This window comes from Nymphaea colorata, chromosome 2, assembly GCF_008831285.2.
Source record: "Nymphaea colorata isolate Beijing-Zhang1983 chromosome 2, ASM883128v2, whole genome shotgun sequence".
In the NCBI taxonomy this organism is placed as follows: domain Eukaryota; kingdom Viridiplantae; phylum Streptophyta; class Magnoliopsida; order Nymphaeales; family Nymphaeaceae; genus Nymphaea; species Nymphaea colorata.
This window is the reverse complement of record NC_045139.1, coordinates 34,077,936-34,102,448: the sequence shown is the minus strand read 5'-3', so window position 1 is coordinate 34,102,448 and position 24,513 is coordinate 34,077,936. Positions and strand designations below refer to the sequence as shown.

General features: G+C 37.6%; 2 protein-coding genes across 2 annotated transcripts; one reads left to right on the top strand and one right to left on the bottom strand.

Moving 5' to 3' along the window:
* The first annotated feature begins 16 nt into the window (after positions 1 to 16).
* On the top strand, positions 17 to 24,431 carry LOC116247853 (uncharacterized). The gene is made up of 25 exons (XM_031620221.2): positions 17 to 157; positions 843 to 966; positions 1,516 to 1,587; positions 2,059 to 2,160; positions 2,352 to 2,520; positions 2,621 to 2,719; positions 3,600 to 3,749; positions 3,867 to 3,906; positions 4,063 to 4,120; positions 4,291 to 4,373; positions 4,649 to 4,747; positions 4,827 to 4,942; positions 5,046 to 5,164; positions 11,500 to 11,570; positions 12,455 to 12,560; positions 19,166 to 19,305; positions 19,473 to 19,631; positions 19,722 to 19,825; positions 20,793 to 20,965; positions 21,054 to 21,243; positions 21,327 to 21,426; positions 21,547 to 21,715; positions 22,500 to 22,582; positions 22,661 to 22,737; positions 23,927 to 24,431. The coding sequence occupies exons 1-25, from the start codon at positions 104 to 106 to the stop codon at positions 24,096 to 24,098; spliced, it is 2,829 nt and encodes a 942-aa protein (XP_031476081.1). The 5' UTR covers positions 17 to 103; the 3' UTR covers positions 24,099 to 24,431.
* Positions 7,109 to 9,841, bottom strand: LOC126409755 (uncharacterized). Its single transcript, XM_050075870.1, has 3 exons — positions 7,981 to 9,841; positions 7,669 to 7,873; positions 7,109 to 7,582 (listed from the first exon to the last, which is right to left on the bottom strand). Exons 1-3 carry the CDS (start codon positions 9,824 to 9,826, stop codon positions 7,309 to 7,311), a joined length of 2,325 nt encoding a protein of 774 aa, XP_049931827.1. The 5' UTR covers positions 9,827 to 9,841; the 3' UTR covers positions 7,109 to 7,308.
* Positions 24,432 to 24,513: the final 82 nt, after the last annotated feature.

Below are 24,513 nucleotides of genomic sequence, written 5' to 3'. Positions count from 1 at the left end.
ACCCGACCCAGTTAGTGGGCCTGCAGGCTGCAAATAGCCATTCCGCGCTTCCCTTTTACTCGCTCGCGCGGTCTCTTGCGCGCGCTTCTCGTCACTGTTGAAGATGACGAGCCGTTCGATCTTCGCGTCCTTTCTAATCTCCGTGATAATATTGCAGGTAACTCTTCTTGCTAGATCTCCTAAATTCCTAAAACAATCGCATTTCGTTGTGTTAATTCCAGGGTTTCTCCGAGACTTTGCATCTGCATATGTCTTATGTTCTTATCTTCGGATTCCTTGCTTCATCATGCTCTTAATTCTGATGATCATGCAGAGCTGAACAGTGGAAAGACCAACTAAACAGTAGTTTAGTATTTAGGGTTTTGTTGTATCATCGCTACTGCTTCGTCATTAGGGGCCATAAACAATCTGGAGAGCGAATAAGATGACTTCCAAATACTGCAATCTAGGGATTGATAATCAAATTATTTTCCAATAATTGTTTGATTGGCTAACGAATTTGATGTTTAATTTTGCATTAAACGCGTCTATATGATGGTCCTAGCTTAGAAATTTTTCAGATTAAGTAAAAACTCAGATCAGTTGTTTCGGCGGACCTTAATTTTCATTCCTTAACGAGCTATACTTTTGTAATTGTTTGGTGAAGTCAGAGATGATCCATGGTATGTTCTTGACTTTGTTTTGGTATTGAAAAAGCTCTTACCATCATAACATGTTGCAAGATGTCATGAACTGTAAAGGCTATGTGGTACAGTACACGAATTTTGAAAAGAAACGATGTTCTAAATCTTAAAACTTTGTAGAGGGTGTTGTTTTCACTGACTTTGGCTGATGGCCTTCAGGTATTAGTAGCTGCAGTAGTGGGAGCTGGTTGGGGCAGCCGCAAAAGTGGGAAATCTTCTGCTTTCTCCTTATTTAACATCAGAGCGAAGAGCAAATTTTGGAACGAAGCTGTGATTCATGGTGGTAAGTATTTAGATGGATTTGCTTTTTCTCTATACCTTCAGCTAGGTATTCATATAATGCAGTAGTTGTGCACTTCACAAGCCTGTAAGTCCCAATCTCTGGCTTAGAACATGGTTAATATGCTTCCTTATACGGATGGAGCTGGCAGATATAAAAGCAATACATTGCTAATTTAAAGACATAAATTTGAGAAATCTTGCACCATGTGAATGTGTGAAGAGACCTTGCATTTCACCTTGTATGCTTTGTTACAAAGACAGGAGCGTATTGGTTCATGGTTTTGGCTTCTAAACACATCAACTCCACCTTTTGTTGATTGAAAATTCCTTTGGCTGATGACAACAAGCTTTAGTCGCTTGCATTTGTTGGCTTAATTCATCGATTTCTGCACATCTATGTTAATGTGCCAATAGATGCCATTGGAGGAAAGGATGAGGTTACTGAGCATAAAATATATCAAAGTGACGACTGTGGGTCATGCCAAAATTGAACAGTTGCACTGTTGCTGCACTAATTAGTTTTGTTATTCTTATACTCTTGATATTGCAGATTTTGATGATTTGGGAAGTGTGGAGTCTTCGAGCTCCAGCAAGATGGGTCTACTTAACTACACAAAATCAGGTAGATGCTTGGGATATGTGGTTTAGCTTGATATGTTGAAAGTTTCTTCACGAGAACTGGATATAGGTCAGCTTGTTCTGTCCTTTCCTTTATGAATCATGGTTCTTATGGGAACAAAGGAGAAAAAACTGGAAACTGGTTATCTTTCATTCAACTGATTTTGTGTCTCTGGCTAATGCTGCTCTGTATATCTTCTTACTGAAAGTGTTTCTTTTGTTGGTCTACAACGATGTGCTTTGCAGAAGCGTTCTTCACTAGCTATTGACATTTTATGAAGTATAGAATCTATAGATGACATTTTCCTTGCTAAAACTTTTTGATGGTTACTCAGCCTATGGCATCTGCGTTGGTGAAATCTTTGCATATTTATTTTGATGAATAAGGGTTTTGACTACCTCTATTAACATGGTTTCTGAAAATTTCACTTCACTTATTCATGAATGTTTACTTCTTTTAATTCCTTTGTCTCAGGAAGCATTGCAAACTACTTGAAGCTTTCGGAAATTGAATCCTTGTATCTTCCCATCCCTGTGAATTTCATTTTCATAGGGTTTGATGGGAAGGGAAACCATGGTGAGTATTTAGTGCAGTCTATCTATAGTATCTGTCATGTGAATTAACTTTTTGTGAAGTTTACATCGTCTTACATGTGTTTGCTATAATATCTAACTTACCTTCGTGTTATAACTGGAGCCAATCATAAACTGTAGTCTCTTCCACAGCATGGTTTCCAAATTTGACCTTGATGACATTAATGTTTACAGAATTCAAGCTTGGTCCTGAAGAGATAGAAAGGTGGTTTACAAAAATTGATCATGTTTTTGAGCATACTCGAGTTCCACAGATTGAGGAGCCTTCAAATGCTTTTTCTAAGTCCAGCTTAGAGGGAAAATCAAGCCACCATCTCCCCCTTTTTAGTCATGTAAATTACAAGTAATTTATCTAGACCTTCTTAACTGTATATATATTTGGTTACAGACATGGTTTTATATCTGTTTGTTGTTGATGTGATTGATTTGCAAACTATTTGCAGTTTCTCTGTCCATGCTATACAAATGGGAGAGAAAGTCACTTCTGTGTTTGAGCATGCCATAGAAGTTCTGTCTCGTAAAGATAATGTATCAGATACCAGGTAAATCATGCAACTTAACCAAGGATGTGAATCTAATTCCACTTTTTGTGGATTAGCCCTTTATGCTTAGCAGTTTGGCTACAACATTGTCTATTCTCAACATTTTAAAATTTAAATATTATTGTTTGGTACTTATACGTGTAAGGGTACTCAATAGACAATGCAATCCTTCGAGTTGTTCTGTTACTGGCTTTCAAATCCATGGATATCTGCTGTTTTCTTAATCTCTCTATCTCTCTCTTTTTTTTTCAACAATGGGAACAGTGTAATGGATCAGTTTACGGCTTGCTGATGAATGTTTATTGTGACATCTAGGTAGCTTTTGATGCCTCCCTGACAAAATATTTTACATCTATTGGAGTTTAATATGTTTAAAATGCTTTTTTTGTTAAAGATGCTTGCAAATGTAGCAAACAGATTTTCAATACCTGAAATTTATCGTACAGCAACACAGAATGGTCGTAATGACAATTTTGCAATCCTATATTTCTGCATAGTGAGTGTCCAGTAAGGAAGTTCACCCATTATATTCTGGATAATGACCTCAAAAATAATGCCTGCACTTTCTTTTCAGGAACAGATCTGATGCATGTACTAGACATTTGATATTTTCAAATAGCTGTACAAATTTAATCATTAATTTCTCTCTCTCTTTCTTTCTTTTGTCTCTTGTGAGATAGAGAGAAGCGTGTTTCAGTTGTCTGGTAGTTGGTTGGCTATATATATGTATGTATGTATGTGTAATGTTTTATGTCTTTGTCTGTTGCTGGTTCTTCCATTTTCTTTTCTTGGTGAAGTTGATTGGTTGCTTTTTTTGACTTAGCTTCTGTCTCAGATGTTGTTTATCTCAACTAATTCTTTTTGGAATTGGTTTTCACAGGGATGATGATCAAGTCCTTTGGCAAGTTGATATGGATGTCATGGACTATCTTTTCACAAGTTTAATTGATTACCTTGAACTTAGAAATGCTTATAACATTTTTGTTTTGAACCCCAAGCGCAACATGAAAAGAGTTCGCTATGGCTATAGGTATGGTTGTCTCTACATGACTGGTGTGCAAGTGTTAAACAAGTTAACACGTGACAATGTCACAATTTAGATATTTCTTCTAGATTAACTGATGGTATAGAATGTTCTTGTGTACAGAAGAGGACTATCAGAGTCAGAAATAGATCTTCTTAAGGAGGTATGCTTTTGGTGTTTTCTTCTGCTTAAAGTTTTGATGAACATTACATAGGCTTCTTTAGACGGGCCTTTTTCTTTCAGATTTCCTTGTTTTGTTTAATGCTTTTCTTGTCCTTATGTCTATGATTTTACTAATATACTGAAGCTTATTCTCTAGAATGTGGATTTGCGTTCTAGGATTCTGCAATCAGAAAAGTCATGGGGAAATCTTTTTGGTATGTTCATTAACTTCATTTGGATTTTATATGAGCAATCATTCATCCTTGGTAAAATTTTGGTGTACCTATGGTAGTCCTGAGTAAATGTTCTTAGCGCAAATAGCCACACTTTGACTAAAACTATGTTATTCAGCTAATAACTGTCTACTCTGTTCTTTGTTTTCTAGATTTTGATAAGGGAAAGAGACCACTTTATGGGAAGCATCCTATGCTAAAGTTTGCATGGACTACAACAGAAGATGTTGACACTGTGAGTCTTCTCTTTTTAGATTGATTTGTGTCTCTGATAAGCTACCTTGATTTGACAATTTAGTTATTAAATTTTATGGCCTTGGATGTGCCATTTATTTTAGGCATTGCTAATACAACATGCTTGTTGTATTTGTATCTTCTAATGGCATGTCTCTTTGCTAATATTATCCATGTGCCACTTGGTTAAATGTCATATATTTATTAAATGATGGAAAGAGATTAGAATGAGAGTACGGCATTGTCTATGTATTGATTATGTCCTACATAATGCAGGTTGAATGGTCAAATGCTTGTTCAGATGTTTTAAAAAGTATGGAGCAGTTATACCAAGGAAAGGATGCTGCTTCTCTAGTCCACAACATTGGTCAAAGGGTACTAATATTTCCATTTTTTAGTTATGAAAATGTGATGCTTAGCATATTCCCCTGAATTTGATCATGTTGTGGACCAGATACTGCATGGTTCAAATGTGGATCTGAGGCTTCTGTTTAAGAAGGAACTTAAATCTGGAGAACTTGATGGTCTTCATCCTGAATGTCTCACTGATACATGGATAGGAAGAGACAGGTTTGTGATATCACATAAGATTTGTTTTATGTTAATGTCTCAGTATTTATGCATTGTGTTTCTTTTCTCCTTCTATATTTATTATGTGTATGATTTATGGCAGATGGGCATTTGTAGATCTGAGTGCTGGGCCTTTTACATGGGGTCCTGCTGTTGGTGGACTGGGTGTTCGTACAGAACTTAGTTTGCCAAATGTTGGGACAACCGTAGGTGCTGTTGCAGGTGATTTTGTTGGCAGTGGCATATAATTTAACTCTTGTTAGCATGTCACCTTTTCCACATACTACAAAAGTTTTCTTCACCAGAATTTGTTGCTACTTGATAGAAATCTAGCACCAATATCTGTAACCAGAAAACAACACTCACGTAGGAAGATAGAGATAGAGAGAGAGAGAGAGAGAGGGAGAGAGAGAATGAAAACAAGAAGAAACTGAGGAGAAGAAGCCGTAGCCAAAATGGTTTGCACGGCCTCTATTTATAATCCCATTTCCAGAATTCTAAGAGTCTCCAATCGTAGAATCCTAGGAGATTTCACAAGCTCCAAGGACATTAATTACATCATAGAAACCTAAGAGACTTCACATATTACAAGGATATTAACTACAACATAGAATTCTAGGAGACTTCCCATATAACAAGGATATTAACTACAACATAGAATCCTATGAGACTCTTCACATGTTACAAGGACATTAAATATTTTAATACATTCTACAAGGAGGTGGAATCCTAAGAGACTCCTCTTCAACGTGCTGGTGAATGATTTATATTTTAACACCCTCCCTCAAGTTGTGCATGGTTTTGCACCATGTACAACTTGCCTTTTAGAAACCAGAATCGTTCCTTTGTTAATCCTTTTGTAAATAAGTCTGCAACTTGTTCATCTGTATGAACATAAATAGGCTGAATCTCCTTGTCTTCCACCTTTTGTCTAACAAAGTGTTGATCAATCTCAATGTGCTTTGTTCGACCATGTTGTATGGGATTAAAGGCAATGTTAATAGCGCTTTGATTATCGCACATTAACATTGATGTTTTAATCTTTTCTCCAATGTCTTCTAGCAAATGTCTAACCCATGTAACTTCAGCAGTACCTGCAGCCATGCATCTGTATTCAGCTTCAGTGCTGGATCTTGCTACTGCCTTTTGCTTTCGACAACTCCAAGACACAAGATTACGTCCAATGAAAATACAAAAACCAGAAATGGACTTTCTTTGATCGGGATCTCCAGCCCAATCTGCATCTGTGAATGTCATAAGTTGATGTCCAGTAGTTATATTTTCACTCTTACCATAAACTAAGCCATCTCCTGCTGTCCCTTTAAGATATCTTAATATTCTTTTGACAACATCCATGTGAGTATCTCTAGGTGCATGCATAAATTGAGATACTTGATTCACAGCATATATAATATCTGGTCTAGTAAATGTAAGATATTGAAGTGCCCCAACAATACTTCGATATTGCGTAGGATCTTCATATAACTCCCCATCTTGAGCACTTAGTCTTTGATTTAGAACACTAGGAGTTCCAACAGGCTTACAATCAGACATACCTGACTTTTTCAGCAGATCCAACGTGTATTTCTGTTGTGTCAATGTGAGGCGATTATTGTGCCTATCAATCTCCACTCCAAGAAAGAATCGTAAATCACCAAGCTCTTTCATTTTGAAGTTTTGCATCATCAAAACTTTAGATTCTTCTATGTGTTTTTCTGAATTGCCTGTGATAACAATATCATCAACATATATAAGAAGTAAAGTAAATATGTTTTCCTTTCGATAAATGAAAAGAGAGTGATCTAGAGGACATCTCCGAAAACCACATTCTTGAATCTTGCAAGAGAAACTGTCAAACCACGAACGTGAGGCCTGTTTAAGTCCACAAGTAGATTTTCTTAGTTTGCGTCAATGTTATCACTGCCGTATCGTATCGTGTATCGGTCGGGCCGACCTATACGCTGTATCGTAACGTAGCGTAAATGTATCGTAACGTATCGTAAAATTAATTTTTTAATTTGTAAAAAATATTAAAAATTTATAAAAAATAGAAAAAAATCAGAAAAAATCTAAAAAAATCCGAAAAAACTAGTAAAAATCAGAAAAATTCAAGAAAAATGTATTTAAAGTAAAGGAACATTCATCATTCATGTATATGAACTATGAAGTATGAGGTATGCATATGAACAAGACATTCCAAAATAAGAAATCAAACATTCAAAAAACAAAATAACATACTAAACAACCTAAGAGTATTCAATTACATCACAATTCATAAGTTCAGAAGTCAAAACTCAGAACATATTGACATAGTTTTCAAAACTCAAAACAAAAAGCATCGTCAATCGTCATTTGCATCATCATCTTCATTCTTCATCATCATCTTCATTTTCTTCAATAACTTCTTCTTCTATCCCCTCTGTTGCAAATGGAATGTCACCAACATTCCATTGCTCCGACCCAACCTCTCCTTCTTCAACAATCTCTGCTGCTCCTTCAACATTCAAAAAATCAAGATCGTCCTCATCAAGTATTGCAGCTGGTTCTTCTTCAACCCAATAATCTAATATATCAAAATGGTCAATGAAGATAGGATCATATTGATTGTGATGCTTCCTCGTAGATGTTGTTTCTAGTTGCCTAACAAGAGAAAAAATTAACAAATTGTTAGAGATTAAAATATATATCAGAATTTGATATTCTTGTATAACAAAACAAATGTTTACCTTTGTCTCAACTTCATATTATAACGAACATAAACAAGGTCATTCAACCTTTTATGTTCCAGCCTATTCCTCTTCTTACTATGGATGTGCTGAAATACACTCCAATTTCTTTCACATCCAGTTGCACTACATGTTTGACTGAGGATTCTAATTGCAAGCTTCCTTAATTCTGGGCAATCAGGCCCAAACCTTTCCCACCACAAATCTAATAACAGATGGAAAGTAAAAATGTTGTCAGCAATAAATATATGAGAAGGTAGAATAAAAGTTAAACAACAAAAACTAAAAGTATAAAGTTTCTTTTTCTAATACCTGGACGCATAGTTGTCCTGCATCGAACTGCTGTGTCTCTCGCCATGGTACCAGAAGCCGTATCATATTTGTTGATCGACATATGGATAGTGTCTTGTTCTTTACTGTCACTTACTAACACATCAATGCAATCCAACATGCCATACTCGACCTCTCTGTCCTTCTTAAAAGTGGGAAGATATCTAATAGCAGGATTTAGGTAGTAGGCTGCTGCATGAAGTGGGCGATGAAGTTGTCCAGACCACCTTTCATCTATAATCTTCCATATAGGCATGTACAACTTCTTTTTTCCCTTCATATTATCTCTAATGGCCTCCTTGGCTCTATCCATAGACTCGTATAAATATCCAATAGAAGGTCTATCTTCACTATCAACTAATCTGAGGACTTTCACTAGAGGTACACAAATCTTCAATAAGTGCACACATGATTCCCAAAAGTCAACATCGAAGATGGTATCCACAACTGTCGTAGCCTTTCTTTTATAGGCATGTGGATATGCAGCCCAATCATCACTTGAAAACATCTGCCTGAGAGAAGTTCTTTGCTTGACTATACCCTGCACAGTCAAAACATTTGTAGCAAACCGTGTTTGTGCAGGTCGAATCAATTCAGCCCCATTTGTGAATTTCCTCATCAAATTCAAGACATAAGCATGATTGTAAATAAACTTCGTGATTTCTTGGCATCTGTGAACTGTCAACTTCATATCATCCCTTTCACCAAGATCCTGAAGCATAAGATTTACACAGTGAGCAGCACATGGACTCCAATAAAATGTCCCATATCGTGCTGCTAACATTTCACCTGCAGCTTTATAATTTGCTGCATTATCAGTGATAAATTGTACGACATTTTCAGGCCCAACTTCTTCTATAACTTTATCAAAAATCCCAAACAACACATCAGCAGTCTTAGGAGTATCAGACAAATCAACAGATTTTAAGAACATAGTACCAAGAGGGCAATATACAAGGAAGTTTACCAATGTTCTGTTCTTGATGTCTGTCCACCCATCTGCCATTACACTGCATCCTGTAGCTTTCCAGCTCAATTTTAGTTCATCACAATATGTCTTCACATCTCTAACTATATTGTTGAGAATTTTACCTCGCAATTTATGAAAAGAGGGCATTTTATACCCTCGCCCTACACTAGTAATCGCATCTGCTATAGGCTGATAATGATAAGAGTTTGCTGCATTGAAGGGAATGGATGCATCATAGAACCACCTTCCTATGGTTTCATCTGCTGCTTCAATAATATCCTTTGATTGCATGGCTATACGAATCTCAGGCTGAGCACCAGCAGCAGTATAATTGGGAAAAAAATTCTTGATCGAACCAGACATATTGCTCGACTTCATAGTAGGTACTCTACCACCACCAGTACGACCCTGACTTCTGCCACGTCCTCGTGAAACTGAACTTACACTTGCACCTCTTCTTTTTCTGGTTGCAGAAGAACCACCACCATGCATGATGCCTTTCCCTTTAGTTGTTTCCAAACTGACACCAACATCTTCTTGTTCAAGTTGAACATCTTCACCTTCACTTTCTTCTCCTTCATGTGGGTCCCCATATCCTTCCTCCGCATCTTCCATGTCCTTTTCAATCCTACTTGCTTTCACTGCATCAAGAAGTTGCTGACACTGGTGCTTTACATACGCTGGCAATGGGATCTCTTGGGAGCCATTGCAAGCAGCCACATCGCTGTGTGTACCAGCTATATGGTGTTTAAAGCGAGAAATCCCTCCTGATATGATTTGCTTACAATAATTGCACTTAACTCTTAATCTATTTTTGGGATTCACCCTTGTACACCACTGCCATGTAGGATCCGACATTATATCTTTACAAAACAAGTAAAAACATACAAATAAATGTACGAAATAAGAGAAATGAACGATTCAACGGCAAAAATGAGTTATTTCTTACCTTCTTGGTGTTAAAAACCAAAAAACCCTCTTTCTCCAAGCTTCCCACCGTCCCAAGACTCCCCACAACGAGGAATGAAGCTTCTTCACCGGCAAATCTTGATGCAATGGAGAAAATCTCTCCCTCCCACGTCTCAGGCAGCGTTGAGAAACAAGAAGAGAGAGAGAGAGGAGCGTCGGTTTGAGAATAAGAAGCAAAAAAGGGGCCCGACGGCCCCTTTTTTAATTTTACTCCCGTATCGTGCGATACGCGTACGATACATACGCGTATCGTATTGATTAGGTGTACCGTATCGAAAATGATGATACGGACGATACGTATCGTACGATACGCGTCCGTATCGTACGATACGGATAACATTGGTTTGCGTATCCTGGAGGTTGTTCCATATATACTTCCTCCCTTAAATCACCATGAAGAAAAGCATTCTTCACGTCCATTTGATGTAGTCTCCATCCATATTCAACTGCCAATGATATAATCACGCGAATTGTTCCCATTTTGATCACAGGGCTGAATGTCTCATCATAATCTTCTCCATATTGTTGTGTAAACCCTTTCGCTACTAACCTTGCTTTGTGTCTTTCTATGCTGCCATCAGGTTTGTATTTAATTTTGTATACCCATTTGGAGCCCACTACGTTCTTTTCGTGTGGCCTCGGAACGATCTCCCATGTTCCACATTCATGCAAGGCATCCATTTCTTCTTTCATAGCCTTTCTCCAATGATGTGATTTTGATGCTTGATCAAATGAAGTAGGTTCTTCCTCCTTGCCAACTTTTGCCATGAATAACTGAAAATCAAGTGATAAAGAATCATAGCTAACCCACCTGTGAATGGGATGACGAATGCGTTGGGATCTTCTAAGGTGGGGCATGTTGTCTTCTTCACTGTGAGCATCTCTGTCCCTTCACTGTGAGCATCTTTGTGTGTGTGTGTTGTTGTTGGTGGTGGTGGTTTGTTTTTTTTTTTTTTTTTTTTTTTTTTGGGGGGGTGGGTGGGGGTGGTGGTTAGGCTTCGTTTCACTGGTTACGTTTTAGACAAGTTTTGAGGTTCTGATGTAGGTAGGTGACTTAGTTTGTTGGTTAATCATCCTTACAAGTTACGGAAAATATAAAAGCCTTATGTTTGTTTTCATGTTTCATGTGTTACGTTCCTCTGTTTTTATGGGTTTTCTCTCCTGAGTTTGGGTCCATGTGATTCTATCACATGGTTGTTGTAGGAAGTACAGGATTGCAGATTATGCTTGCTAGAAACAATATTAAAGTGCATATTTGTGTTAGTTATTGAACATATGCGTTCAAAAAATTAGCTTTCTATGCTGCACTGGCCATGATCGTTGGCTTTTTATTAGGGAGAAGGTAGCAAATTGTTGGTTTTATTGAAATGCTTTCTTAAATTTTCAGCAGATGCTCGAAAGATTGTAACATATTGCTGAATGTTCTTCATTATATAAAATGTTAGTTTCATTTTAGAAAAATTGAATTGTTTATCATTGGCTTGTGGATGTGGATGATATTCTATGGTTTCTCCAATATGCTGGTATGTGCTGATTGATAACTTTCTTGGATGGACCTTCAGAGATAACTGAAACAGAAGCAGAAAATAAGCTACAAGATGCAATTCAGGAGAGATTTGCAGTGTTCGGTGATGTATGTACAAGCTTCATGAGTTCCATGGCATTATAATTTATAATTTTTCTTCTAATTGAAGGAACATGCTTGTTGTCATACTTCTTTGCTTAAAAATTTAGTTCCTACTTGAAAGTCTTTATGTTGTTGGTCCTTACTCGTAGATCAGGCCCAGTTGTGGCCCATGGTGGACACTTGCACACAATGACTTGAAGATCCCTCATAGGATTTGGGTCCATGGTGGCTGTGTCCACCAGGGTCTTGTCCATGTCTGCTGGCAACCCCCTTATCATTTATCAACCATGGTTGGTCGTTCATCCTGACTAGCTCTACTGCAGTCAAAGAAGGAAAAATCCTTTCTTTCTCTCTCTCTCTCTCACACACACACACACACACCAAAAAAAAAAAAACGTACCCTCTGCCACCATAGAAGAAAAAAAAAAAAACTGGCCATTCAGTTTCTGGTTTCTGCATGCTGCTGGTTGTCAATATCAAATTCATGATTGTAGCTGCCATAGATTAGATTGCTAGCTTTGCCTTTCTTCATGTATCATTATCTTTTCAGCCTCTTTTGGTTCACGAACTGAAGTAACCTTGTATTCTATATCACATGGCACTGCAAATTGGCTGCTGTATCTGAGTTATGTTTACACCGGCTGTGGCTGTTAATTATTGATTATTATTATATTTTGTACTCTAATTTGATGCATATATTTCTTTTGGTTTTGTGAATATAAACTTATTTTTATATACATATGCAAAACACCCCACACCCACATCTGCATTTGCGTCCACACCTGTTCTTTTCCCTTTGGGTTGTGTTTTCTATTATCTAATAGGGAACCTAGACGTGAGGATTTGTGTTAAAGCTGATACCATTATTGTATCTTTTGAATATAATGCAGCAAGAACATCAAGCTATTGACGTCCTTTTAGCAGAGATTGATATATATGAGCTGTTTGCCTTCAAACACTGTAGGGGAAGGAAAAGTAAACTTGCCCTCTGTGAAGGTAACATTGTTTCTCACTTCTAATCAAATGTCTAGATTTTTTTGTAAGTGTCAAATCATGAAACTGATGTTTCTCATGATGTGTATTGTCAAACTTGAGGATTTTATCAACACGCACGCGCGCACCACCCCCCCCCTCCACCCCCCAACACACACATATCTTTTGGTTTTGAAGGAAATCATTGTATAGTTTTCATGCCTACAGAAAAGTTGAGGACCTTTTATGCTCACTATAAGATTACACAGTTCTCCATGTGTTAGCTGAAGTAACCTCTGTATGCATCGTGTATAAAGCGTAATAGGTTACTTTTTTGCACAATATTAAAAAATCCAGTGTGGTGTGTAGAGAAATGATCAATGAATAATTTGTTCTCCACAACTTCAATCCCAAGAAAATATCTCAAGTGACCAAGATCCTTCGTGACAAAATGCTTTTGAAGGAAGGCCTTTGTAGCAGATATTTCTTGACCACAATCACCTGTCAGAATAATGTCATCAACATATACTATCATGACAACTATACCTGTGGAGGTCTTCTTGATGAATAGAGAATGATCCAAAGGAGATCGTTCAAATCCACATTGTGAAACTACCTCTGATAATTTGTGGAACCATGCTCTGGGACTTTGTTTAAGTCCATAGATAGCCTTCTTCAACCAACACACTTTACTACACTCCTCCTGTTTCTCGAACCCTGGAGGTTGCTGCATATACACGGTCTCCTCAAGATCACCATACAGAAAGGCATTCTTCACATCAAGCTGATACATAGGCCAATCAGAGTGTACCGCAACTGAAATAATAAGACGAATAGTACCCAACCTTGCCACTGGAGAGAACGTCTCAAAGAAGTCAACCCCGTATGTCTGAGTGTAACCTTTAGCCACTAATCGAGCCTTGTATCGCTCTAATGACCCATCTGAATGATATTTGACTGTAAATACCCATTTGGAGCCAACAATGTCACAATCTTCAGGTGGATCGACCAACTCCCAGGTATCACGTTGTGCGAGAGCATCCATCTCATCTTGCATAGTTGTTCGCCATTTACAATCTAGTAAGGCCTGTTGATGACAAGTTGAGACAGTATGAACTGCCATAGCCTTAAGAAACTGTTGTAAGTTATCATCAAGATGGGCAGTGGAAACAAAGTGAGAGATAGGATGCATGGTACACTGTCTCTTGCCTTTGCGCAGAGCTATAGGCAAGTCATCTGAAGGAACAACATCAGGTATACTTACTTCAGTGGAGCTCACATCTTGAGAAGAGTCTGATGGTCGACCATGAGAGGGATCTTGTCGCCGAGTGTAGACCAATGGAGGATCTTGAAATCTATTCATAGTCAGAGTAGGAGATGGAAATGATTGCAACGGGATAGGAGGGATAGGTAAAGGGATAGGATATGGCATTTCAGATGATGCAGAGGTAGGATTAAAGTAAGACCGAGACTCAAAGAAAGTGACATCCGCACTGATATACTCTTTGTGAGTTATCGGATCAAAGCACTTGTACCCTTTTTGGTTTCGAGGGTAGCCAATGAACACACACTTAATGGCTTGAGCAGCAAGTTTTCACGTTTTTGCCCAAGGATATGAACAAAACAGGTACAACCAAAAATTTTTGGTGCAACAGAAAACAAGCTTCGATTGGGATAAACAAGTTTAACAGGTACTTTGTTGTCAATGGAGGATGATGGCAAACGATTGGTCAGGTAACAAGCCATGAGAATGGCATCACCCCATAAGTATGCAGGTACATGATTATGAAGCATTAGGGTACGAGCAACAGTTAGAAGTTGCCGATGTTTTCGTTCGGCGACTCCATTCTGTTGAGAGGTATGAGGACAGGTAAATTGGGGAGAGATACCATTTTCAGCATAAAAAGTCATTAAGATAGATGATTTGAACTCAAGAGCATTATCATTTCGAATACACTTAACCACAGAACTAAATTGAGTCTTTATTTCAATAATCAAGTTTTTGAGAATACAAATTACTTCAGACATTTCTTTCAACAGGAATACCCAACTGACTCGAGAATAATCATCAACAGCGACAAGAAAGTACCTAAACTTATCTCGGCTAGCAACCCTGCTAGGCCCCCACACATCAACATGAAGAAGATCAAATAACCCTTGACTTGAAGGACTAAGACTCGAAGGAAAACTACTATGTGTGTGCTTGCCAAGTTGACACGCCTCACACTGAAAGGACTCTGGAACTGAAAGATTAGGTAGGAGAGAACGAAGCTTGGGTGCTGAAGGGTGACCAAGCCGGAGATGCCACTGAAAGACTGTAGGCTCTGATGTAGAAGAGGTAGCAGCAAGACCCATTGGAGCCGACAGGATGTAGACACCCCCTTTCTCATAGCCGCCACCAATCGTCTTCCCAGTTTGCAAGTCCTGAAATGAGCATGAACCAGGGTAAAAAATAACACGACAGTGTAAATCAATAGTCAACTGTTTAACCGAGAGTAAATGAGATGGAAAGTCAGGAGCATATAAAACATGTGGAATAGACATAGACCGAAAAAGTATCACATCTCCATAGCCCAATACGGGTGACAGTCTACCATCTGCAATTTTGACATGACGTGGCTGGGGAAATTTATGTAGAGTAGTAAAAGACCCAGGGCTACTGCAGAAATGTCTCGATGCTCCTGAATCAATATCCACAAAGTTCCTGAGTCAGAAGTAGAAGGACCCGCTGAGAATGCTCGATCAGTCAACGCTGTAGAAGCTGAAGCCTGTGAGGCTTTGTGTGCTAAAAATTGCTCATACTCAACTCTGTCAATGCTAACTGTAACTGTCTCTGGCACTGTACTAGACGAAGCGTCCTCCACTGTAGGAGTGGCAATCTGTGCAGAGCCCATAGATGAGTGAGTGGTGCTCTTGCCCTGTTTGGATCAGAGAGCTCAGAAATTTCACTTCCAGTGAGCATCTGATCCTTAGCAGCAGCATACTCAGGAGAGAGACCAACAAAAAACTTTGCAACCATAGTAGGTTTAAAGTGAGACTTATAACACGATTTGCACGGAGGGCGCAAAAATTTCAGACGTTCATAAGTAGCTTTCACTGTGGCAAAGTATTGAGATAAATCTAGATTTCCCTGTCAGAGGTTGTGCAACTCTTCTTCAACTCGAAGGATTTTACTCACATTCTTATCTTGAGAATATGTCTGTCTAAGGAAGTCGCACATCTCCTTCGCAGTAGTATAGTAAGTAATAGTAGAAGCAATTTGAGGTTGGACACTATTCATAATTCAAGACATAACCATGCTGTCGTCCTTTTCCCAGGTTATGTACTTCCCTGTCTTGTTAATAGGCTCATCCTCTTCAATTATGTGTCTCTTTCGATGTCCTTTTACTGACAACATAAAAGATCTAGACCACAGTTCATAGTTGTGTCCATCTAATTTAACTGTAGATCCATAGGAGAAGGGATTTCCACCTCCTTTATGATCATTACCACTCTCCGATGTTTGGTTCTCAGCCATAATAAATCACAACAAGAATGAGAAGACCAAGACAACTTCACGCAGACTTCAGGAACAAGACAAAGAAACGTGCACAAGCTTCTTTCAACAACCCCAAACAACAAGGAAAAACAAGAAAAAAAAAGGGGACACCTTGCCGGAAAAAAAATTCTGCTGAAAGCACACAAGACAGGACAGGGATAAACGTGCTGAAAAATCCTTATAAACGAAGTCTGCCGCTGCTACTAACATTCCACATCTTGCGTAGATAAATTCTGCATCTATTTTGATTTACCAAAATTTCTGATCATCCCTTAAATCACAACTACAAACAGCATATCAACTTCTCTTCAACGCTTTAAACAGTATCCATGAACAACACATAAAAAAAAAATCCACACACTCCGCGTGAGGATTTGATCACGCCTTCCACATAGGCGAGATCAGGTCCTCCTCCACGCAGCAAGAAATATGAGATAAATTAGAGATTACGCCAGCAAAAGCCTGAGATGCAAGAAACGATCACGCAAGCAGCTTGAGGCGAGTCGGTCACGCCAGATCACGCAAGCAGCTTGAGACGATGACGTCAGCAGCTTGAGACGAGTCGGTCACGCCAGCAGTTTTAGTCGAGGCTCTGATACCATGTTGCATAATGAGGAAGGGGAGAACGAGAGAGAGAGAAAGAGAGAGAGAGAGGCAGTGAATGATCCATTTCGTATCGTGCTCTAATCTCTACTAAAAGAGAGATTAGGGCACGGCTGTGACATTTACAAAAGAAGGACAACTAAATTATTAAAAGAACAAAAGAGAACCCTAACTTTTAAATATTTAAATAACTACCACACTTAAAGCAAAACTTTCTGTATAAAGCGTAATAGGAAATAAAAAATCCAGTGTGGTGTGTAGAGAAATGATCAATGAATAATATGTCCATCGTATGAAAGCATTCATGAATGAGACGTTTCAATCATTTCCAAGTTCATTTTATTTTCCTTTTTTGAGAAAATATATTTAAATCATAGTCACAAAAAATGCATTTTTTTGAAGAAAAAAAATTTATGTAAAATGCAATAAATAAGTCGCGTTTAAATATAAAAAAACCGTTGTTTTTTTTTTTTTTAAAAAGCCGTTAAAAAAAAAAAGCAAACACGGAAAAGAACACCTTTTTCCATTTTAGGCATCTTTTTCATGTTTTTTAATGCCAGACTGCTTGTTATTTTCTAGTTTTTATTTGACTTATTTTTTGATCTTTGTGTTGTTAGTTTCTCACTTATTTTGTTTTTTTCCTATTTTTTAGGATTTTTTTAATTTTTTTTTTAAATTTACCGTATTTTCCCCTTCTTTTCAAGTTCGCCATATTATACCCGAGGAAACCTTGTTTGGTTAAAACGTGAGAGCTTTTTCTGTGACTATGATTTAAAGTCAGGAGACTTTCAGCCGAAGTTGTCATCTGAGTTTTAAAGAAGTAAGCAATAACTGGAGCTGTTTTGGGATTATCATTTTAATAGACTTACTGTAAAAATCTATAAAATTACCATTGTTGCTAGACAGTCTAGTGACTTGACATAATGATTTACCAGATAAGTTATCATTTTCTAGATAAATGTTAAGTACTCATCCCAGATGATTTTCACTGTCATGAAAACTTGAAGATAGATTGAATATAGGTCAGATTTTTGAGCATTTTTTTGTTTGATTACTTTATGAATAATGTTCTAAGGCTAGTAGGCTACATGTTTTCACTTGTCAACTACCATTTGATCCTACTGGATTTTGATTATCCCGCCACATAGGAGAGCGTTCTTCATGTCTAAGTGATTTGAAGGCCAATCATGATCAACAAGAAGTTACAAAATAACTCAAATACACAACTTAATAGCTAGGCTGAATGTTTTTGATCATCTTTATGTTCTTGTGTATAACTTATAGCCTTTTCCAACATGCCTCACTTTATATCTTTTTATGGACCAAGTAGGTTTATATTTTACCTTGTAAACCCACTTTGAAGTTTGAACAAACGACATTCTTATCCTTAAGTTTGGAGCCATCTCCCAAGTTTAACACTTGTATATTGCTCTTATCTCTTCATTCATTGCTTCATCCATTTTTTCTTTTCAAAAGCTTGATTGAAAGTCGTAGTTCCTCATGCTTACCTACTTCTATTAGAAGTATCTGAAGATCAATGCTGAAATTTCTCATAGCTCATCCATCTTCCAATTGGGTGATAATTTCTAGATGATGTTCTTGATTACAGATCACTCTTCCAGTCATCCTATATTGCACATCTTTTGAGATCTGATCAGCTGACTTTTCTTTTCTTGTTGTGTACATATCCTTTATACTTTTGAACATTTTCCATTTGGCTTTGACCTGTCTTTTCATGGTCAGGAATTGTCCACTACAATCTGGCTTAAGTGAACTTTACTAATGTAAGTTATGTTGACTCTGTAAATGTGAGAATTCCTAGCTTCTGTTTGTTCATAGAAGTGAAAAGATTTACGAAGTCAAGGACATTCCTTAAATCATGAAAAAGCATAATTTTTGAAAAGAAAAGTGGTAGAGAGAAACTGGCCATGAACATCATAGATGGTAAAAAAATTATTAGAAGGCCATGATAATTTCAAGCAACTCCTTTTTCTAGCATGTCTATGGTTTTTAATAGGTTTTAGATTGGTTTGGGTTTTTTGAGTATGCTATGAGTTCTCTTGGAGAACTGAAGTGGTAGAGGCAAGAAAAGAATGAAGTTTGTTGGTGCTTGATGAGGGTTGTACTCTGCCACATGGTAGATATTAAAGGCATTTGAGGACTCTGTTTCTTCTGTCTACTCAACACAGACAACAGTTATCAGAGCTTATGCAGCCATGCCTTTGCTTTGATGCCTGAAGATTAATGGGGTCATCTTTCATTAGGGACAATGTGATAAGGGTTTAACCTTTTAAATTTGTGAATTGATCTGTTGCTTTTTTTTTTTTCTTTAGATATCAACGGCTGTTTGTTTGTCTCCCTACTTTTATCTCATTTTCTGTCTTTCATTTGACTTTTATTTGCTTTGGAAGACTATTGAATTTTTTAGTGAGGTTCATCCAACCAAGGTGGATTGCTGACTTACTGAAAAAATTGAACATTAATTTAGAGCTTGAAGAGAGGATGCGTGACCTAAAAAATGAGCTGCGAGGTTTTGAAGGTGAGGAATACGATGAGAGCCATAAGAAAAAGGCTATTGAAGCATTAAAACGAATGGAGAACTGGAATCTATTTAGCGAAACACCAGAGGTAACCATTCACTTCCTTTGTTTACTTGATGGTGCATATAGATGAAATGTCAATGATTGGTTAAAAATTTTAAGTGCCAATATTTTATTCTCTCTACTTTCAGCTATATTTACGGCATTATTTTTAAGCGCATACTCTTTTCTTGACATTCTTTTTCTGCACTACAGGAGTTTCATAATTACACTGTTGCAAGGGATACTTTTCTTGCTCATCTTGGTGCTACCCTGTGGGGTTCCATGAGACATGTTATCTCACCTTCGACTGCCGATGGAGCATATCATCACTATGAGAAGATATCTTTTCAACTTTATTTCATCACTCAAGAGGTATTTTTCTGCACTATAACTTTGTTCTTGGTCATGGACCCATTCGTGTCCGTAAGCAGCTCACTTTGATCATTTTTATTTTTCTTGCAGAAGGTATCACGGATAGAGAAACTGCCAGTAGATCTTCGGTCTATAATGGATGGTCTCTCATCTTTGTTATTGCCTTCTCAGGCTCCTCAGTTTAGTCCACATATGTGAGTAGTTGGTTTTTTTTTCTTTTAATTTCAGTAGGTTGCAATAGTCCTATGTAAGTTAATTGGGTTCAATGTGGTTCATTTTCTGGTACATTTACAACTCGCAGGTTAAAGAGTTTCCCTTTGAATACTAGTTGCATTATATTATGTTCACATAAGCAAACTGTCAATCAACACTCACAAGTCTATCCATTCGAAAAGTGTTGTCCAGGAACTGATTGACAATTGCTCAGCCAGGTGTCAGTGGACCCTGATTTTGGCCCATTGATTTGAGTGTTGAGAAATCTGAGCCCAAGCCAGTTGGTTTTACATCAAATGCTGGTTTAAAGTGCTGGTTTTATATTAGACTGTATCCTAAAGTCTGTATACATGTTGAGATGTGGTTTACATGTTTTGTTTGACATGTGGATCCTGTAAATCAGGCCCAAAGAAACAACCTCTTCAAGTAATATCAGCCTTGAAGCTTTCACCAACAAGTCAATCTTACAAACCCTCAAACAAGAGGTGAAGAAGAACTTAAATTAATCACACGAAGAGATACAAGAAGTAGGCTAAAAAGCCATGCCTAAAACAATGGGAGAGCTGCCCTATTTATAGAGGAGAGGGCCAAAGAGAAGAAGGAGGAGGCAGTCCCATCGGCTAGAAATCTAGCCGTTGGGACTAGTCTCCCTCTATGAAAAATAGAAAAAGGAGAGGGATAAAAGGGGAAAACAGAAAATAATACATAAAGAAAAAATACATAAAGAAAGTGAAAATTACATAGGTGTCCTAAGTACCCAAAATATAAAATATATATATATATATAAAGCATATATTAGATGACTAATATATGTGATATATATAAATGTATATATGTATACATATGGGATACATACATTCTAACAGATCCTTCAAATTTCACTGTTAAGATGGAGAATGAATTACGCTACAATCACTTGTACAATTGTAACTGTTCTGTAAATTACAGGTTGACTCTCTCAGATGATCCTGCTTTAGCAATGGCTTTCTCTGTTGCACGACGTGCAGCTGCTGTCCCATTGTTGCTTGTGAATGGAACCTACAGATCAACAGTTCGATCCTATCTTGACTCCTCAATTCTTCAGCATCAGTTGAGGAGTTTAAATGGACATGGCACATTTGGTGGTTCCCTCAATAACATAATTTATCCTCATAAATGCCCCAATCATTCATTCCTTGACTGACATTGCTAATGCCTCCATGTATGCAGAGAAACATCCCTATAGCAAAACTACTATTGAAGTTCCTATATTCTGGTTTATACACAACGATCCACTGTTAGTGGACAAGCACTATCTGGCAAAGGCACTTTCTGACATGGTCATAGTTGTACAGTCAAGTTCTGCATCTTGGGAGAGCCATCTTCAGTGTAATGGACAATCTCTTTTATGGGATTTAAGGTTGGAGTCTTATCATTATAATAAAGGAAAAAAAAAAACTCCCTTTTTTTATATAAGAAGTTTACCATTTTTATCCTTCACAGACTGCCTATTAAAGCGGCTTTAGCTGCCACTGCTGAACATCTAGCTGGATTGCTTCCTCTCCACCTGGTTTACAGCCATGCTCATGAAAGTGCGATTGAGGTGAAATATTCTCTTTATTCCAGTTCTCACCGATATTATGGTTGTAGGTAATGAGAGTTAATTATCTTGCTACCACTTAAGCAGCTAGCTATTGTGACCCTTTTTTGCATTCTTGTGTAGGATTGGATATGGTCTGTTGGATGCAATCCTTATTCAATTACTTCTCAAGGCTGGCTTGCTTCACATTTCCAATCAGATACAATTGCTAGGAGCTATATTGTGACTGCTTTGGATGAGTCACTGCAGCTAATTAACTCAGCCATCCGTCTCCTTATCATGGAGAGGACAAGTATCCTTCCGTACATTGCAAACCAGACCTGTAGGCATTGCGCCATTCCCAATAACAAGACAGTTAACTAGAAATGTGCATATTTCTTGCTTGCTGCGTTCAATCTGTAGAGTGTGGTGTAGAACGAGTGGAATAGCATGTCTTTTTTGTTGGTGGTTCCTGTTTGAGCAAAGTAGTGCCTGCTGGCTTTGTTTTCCTTTTATTTTTTCTGATATTACTTTTGATGATTGTTTCTTATATTTTTGGCTAAGCCTGTAGTCCTAATTAGTGGACAAGATGTCTACCTCAGAGTCCTTGGATTTTAGTTTTAGGATGTATCACTTCAGATGTTCTTTTCCATGTGAATGTGGTCGCAAAATATCCTGACAACAGGATAAAACAGGACTTTCTTTTGTGTCTTAATCTTTTCTCTCTTAAGTTAGCCGAACGTGCAAAAGGAAGTTAGTGCATTTTTCTAAAAATTACAATCTGATTATGTTAATTAAAATGAGAAAAATGTGCTATATGTGTTGCCAAAGTACTGATGTGGGGCTCTGTTAGTAAAAAGGCAGACTTCGTCATCCACCTTGTGAAACCTTCTCTCTTATATAGTTACGGAACATGTAAAAGGAAGTTAGTGCATTTTTCTAAAAATTACAATTTGATTGTGTTAATTAAAATGAGAAAAATGTGCTATATCTGTTGCCAAATTAGTGCATGTGGGGCTCTGTTAATAAAAAGGCAGACTTTGTCATCCACCTTGTGAAACCTTCTCTCTCATATAGTTATTCTTTAACAAAGTCAGCTGCCCAATCCTTTAAGCTCTTCAAATCACAGGAGCAGAACTTGGTATACAAGTATAACTCTGTCATTAGCTTTTGGAGACGAGTAAGTCTACTATAAGACTTTCACAGTTCTTTTTGTGGCTTAAATCTTCTTTGATCTGACATTGATATTCTACTGCAGATTGCAACTGCTACTGGTGATTTGCGGTATCGGGATGCAGTGAATCTCCTGTCCCTGCTCGAGGGTGCATCTAGAGGGTGAGAAATTTGTTCTTGCTTTCCATATTTATACTAAAACTAGAAGGTGGAGCTTCCGGGCCTTGTGGTTTAAGACATGGTTTTTTTCTTTCCATATGGTCCGGGATGTGGTTTTCTTATTTCTGCCTGTTCAATAGTTAACAATGTGCCACCTTTTATATGTTTATTATCTCTTGCAAGTATAACTGCTGAAAAACCTGGTGGGGTCATACTGATGTTACTCAAGGAGATACCCAGCTCCTATTGGTTTTATCAGGCTTGCAAATTGATCAGTGTTATTGGTATCCTTTCTAGATCTAATCCATTGTCTTTATATTCAGATCACTGAAAATAAAATATGTATATCTGGACTCATATGTGATTTGCAGAATTGGATTGTAGTTCATACTTAGACTGCATTGGCTCAAAGTCCGGTGTGGGTGCAAAGTTATGTTTCCTTTCACTTTTTTTTTTCTGACCCAGAGATGTCGCATATTTAAGGATCCAATTCAAGTAATTAATCAGAACAAAATTGGCTTTGGACACTTGTACCACTTTGGATTGAGGTTGGATCAGCCTTCTTTTGATTTATTTTCACCCACCTACTTGATGACCTTAGTCAGTTCCATAGACGTATGAAATTGTTTACAACTTTGACTAAGCAATATAGTGTTTGGCATTTAATTGTCAGTTCGGTATCTCTGAAGAGCGTCAGCAGAATCCCATTTTGGGTTGCCGATTATAATGATAATAATATCATTTGATCCGGCTAGTAACTTGGGTTGATTATAATCTGAGAGAGAAAGATCCTGGTTGGGAATTGCATAAATACAGAACAAAAAATTTCATTCTTTAGTCTGTCTTAGAGTGGGCTTCAATTGTGTTTTAATTTTAGCTTATCCTGGGATGAATGTTATACAATAAATTCAACTGGGTACTGGTCCTTGCATTTATCCTACTTGATGTATTGTGTGGTTGCCTTAATTCAGATATTATAATCATTTGACTATATAATTGTTACAATGGAGACGTACGTGATTGCTGTTCTCTTTTCCCTTTTTCGAAGGAGAAAGCGTCGTGGTTTTACATGATTAAAGCTACATTGAACTAATATTTTCCCATTTGGAAGCTTCGTGAATTTAAGGTTTCATACCTTTCTTTTTTGTGCTTCATCACCAATATCGCACTGTTGAACTGATTCTTTTTGCAGGTTTATGGAAGCAGCAAATGCTACTATTGCAGCGTTGCATCCAATCCACTGCACGAAGCAACGAAATGTGCATGTTGAAGTTGATGCATCCACAGTTCCTGCATTTTTGGTTGTTCTTGCGGTGCTGTGGTTTGTCCTTAGACCAAGGAAGCCCAAGGCAAAGATCAACTGAGGTCAATTTTGAGCAAGGCACAGCTTAAGCTTGTGATGATGATCAATGGTGAAGCCTGGCTTGAAACGTTGTGCAGCCTGTATCTCTTCATGTCCTTAGGAAAGGAATCTGTCAACCTTGGTCATCTATTGGTTGTAAAAGGTATTGATCTATGTTTAAAGAATGTACAACACTGCATTCTCTAATCACGGAATTTCGGTTGTCAAAATAGCAGTTCTGTGCAGATCATCAGAATGGTTGATAGGGTAAAGATTTTGATTCTTTTGTAGTTTGCATAACTCTACCAAACTCTTAACCAGAATTTTGAATGCCAGAAAAGGTTACTTACTGTTCTCTCGATTAGTTTACTGCTTTATGACGCTTTTGCAATGCACCTATTTATATGTCAAAATACCTATGGTTCCAGCTGCTCTAA

Bases quoted from the DNA above. Each gene is read 5' to 3' on its own strand.
- LOC126409755 (XM_050075870.1), bottom strand. From the start codon at position 9,826: ATGTCGGATCCTACATGGCAGTGGTGTACAAGGGTGAATCCCAAAAAT. The intron at 7,874-7,980 runs GTATTAGAAAAA...ATCTGTTATTAG, and splicing joins CAGGACAACTATGCGTCCAG to ATTTGTGGTGGGAAAGGTTT. The intron at 7,583-7,668 runs GTAAACATTTGT...TTCTCTTGTTAG, and splicing joins AATATGAAGTTGAGACAAAG to GCAACTAGAAACAACATCTA.
- LOC116247853 (XM_031620221.2), top strand. From the start codon at position 104: ATGACGAGCCGTTCGATCTTCGCGTCCTTTCTAATCTCCGTGATAATA. The intron at 4,374-4,648 runs GTGAGTCTTCTC...TACATAATGCAG, and splicing joins CAACAGAAGATGTTGACACT to GTTGAATGGTCAAATGCTTG. The intron at 22,583-22,660 runs GTAAGTCTACTA...ATTCTACTGCAG, and splicing joins TCATTAGCTTTTGGAGACGA to ATTGCAACTGCTACTGGTGA.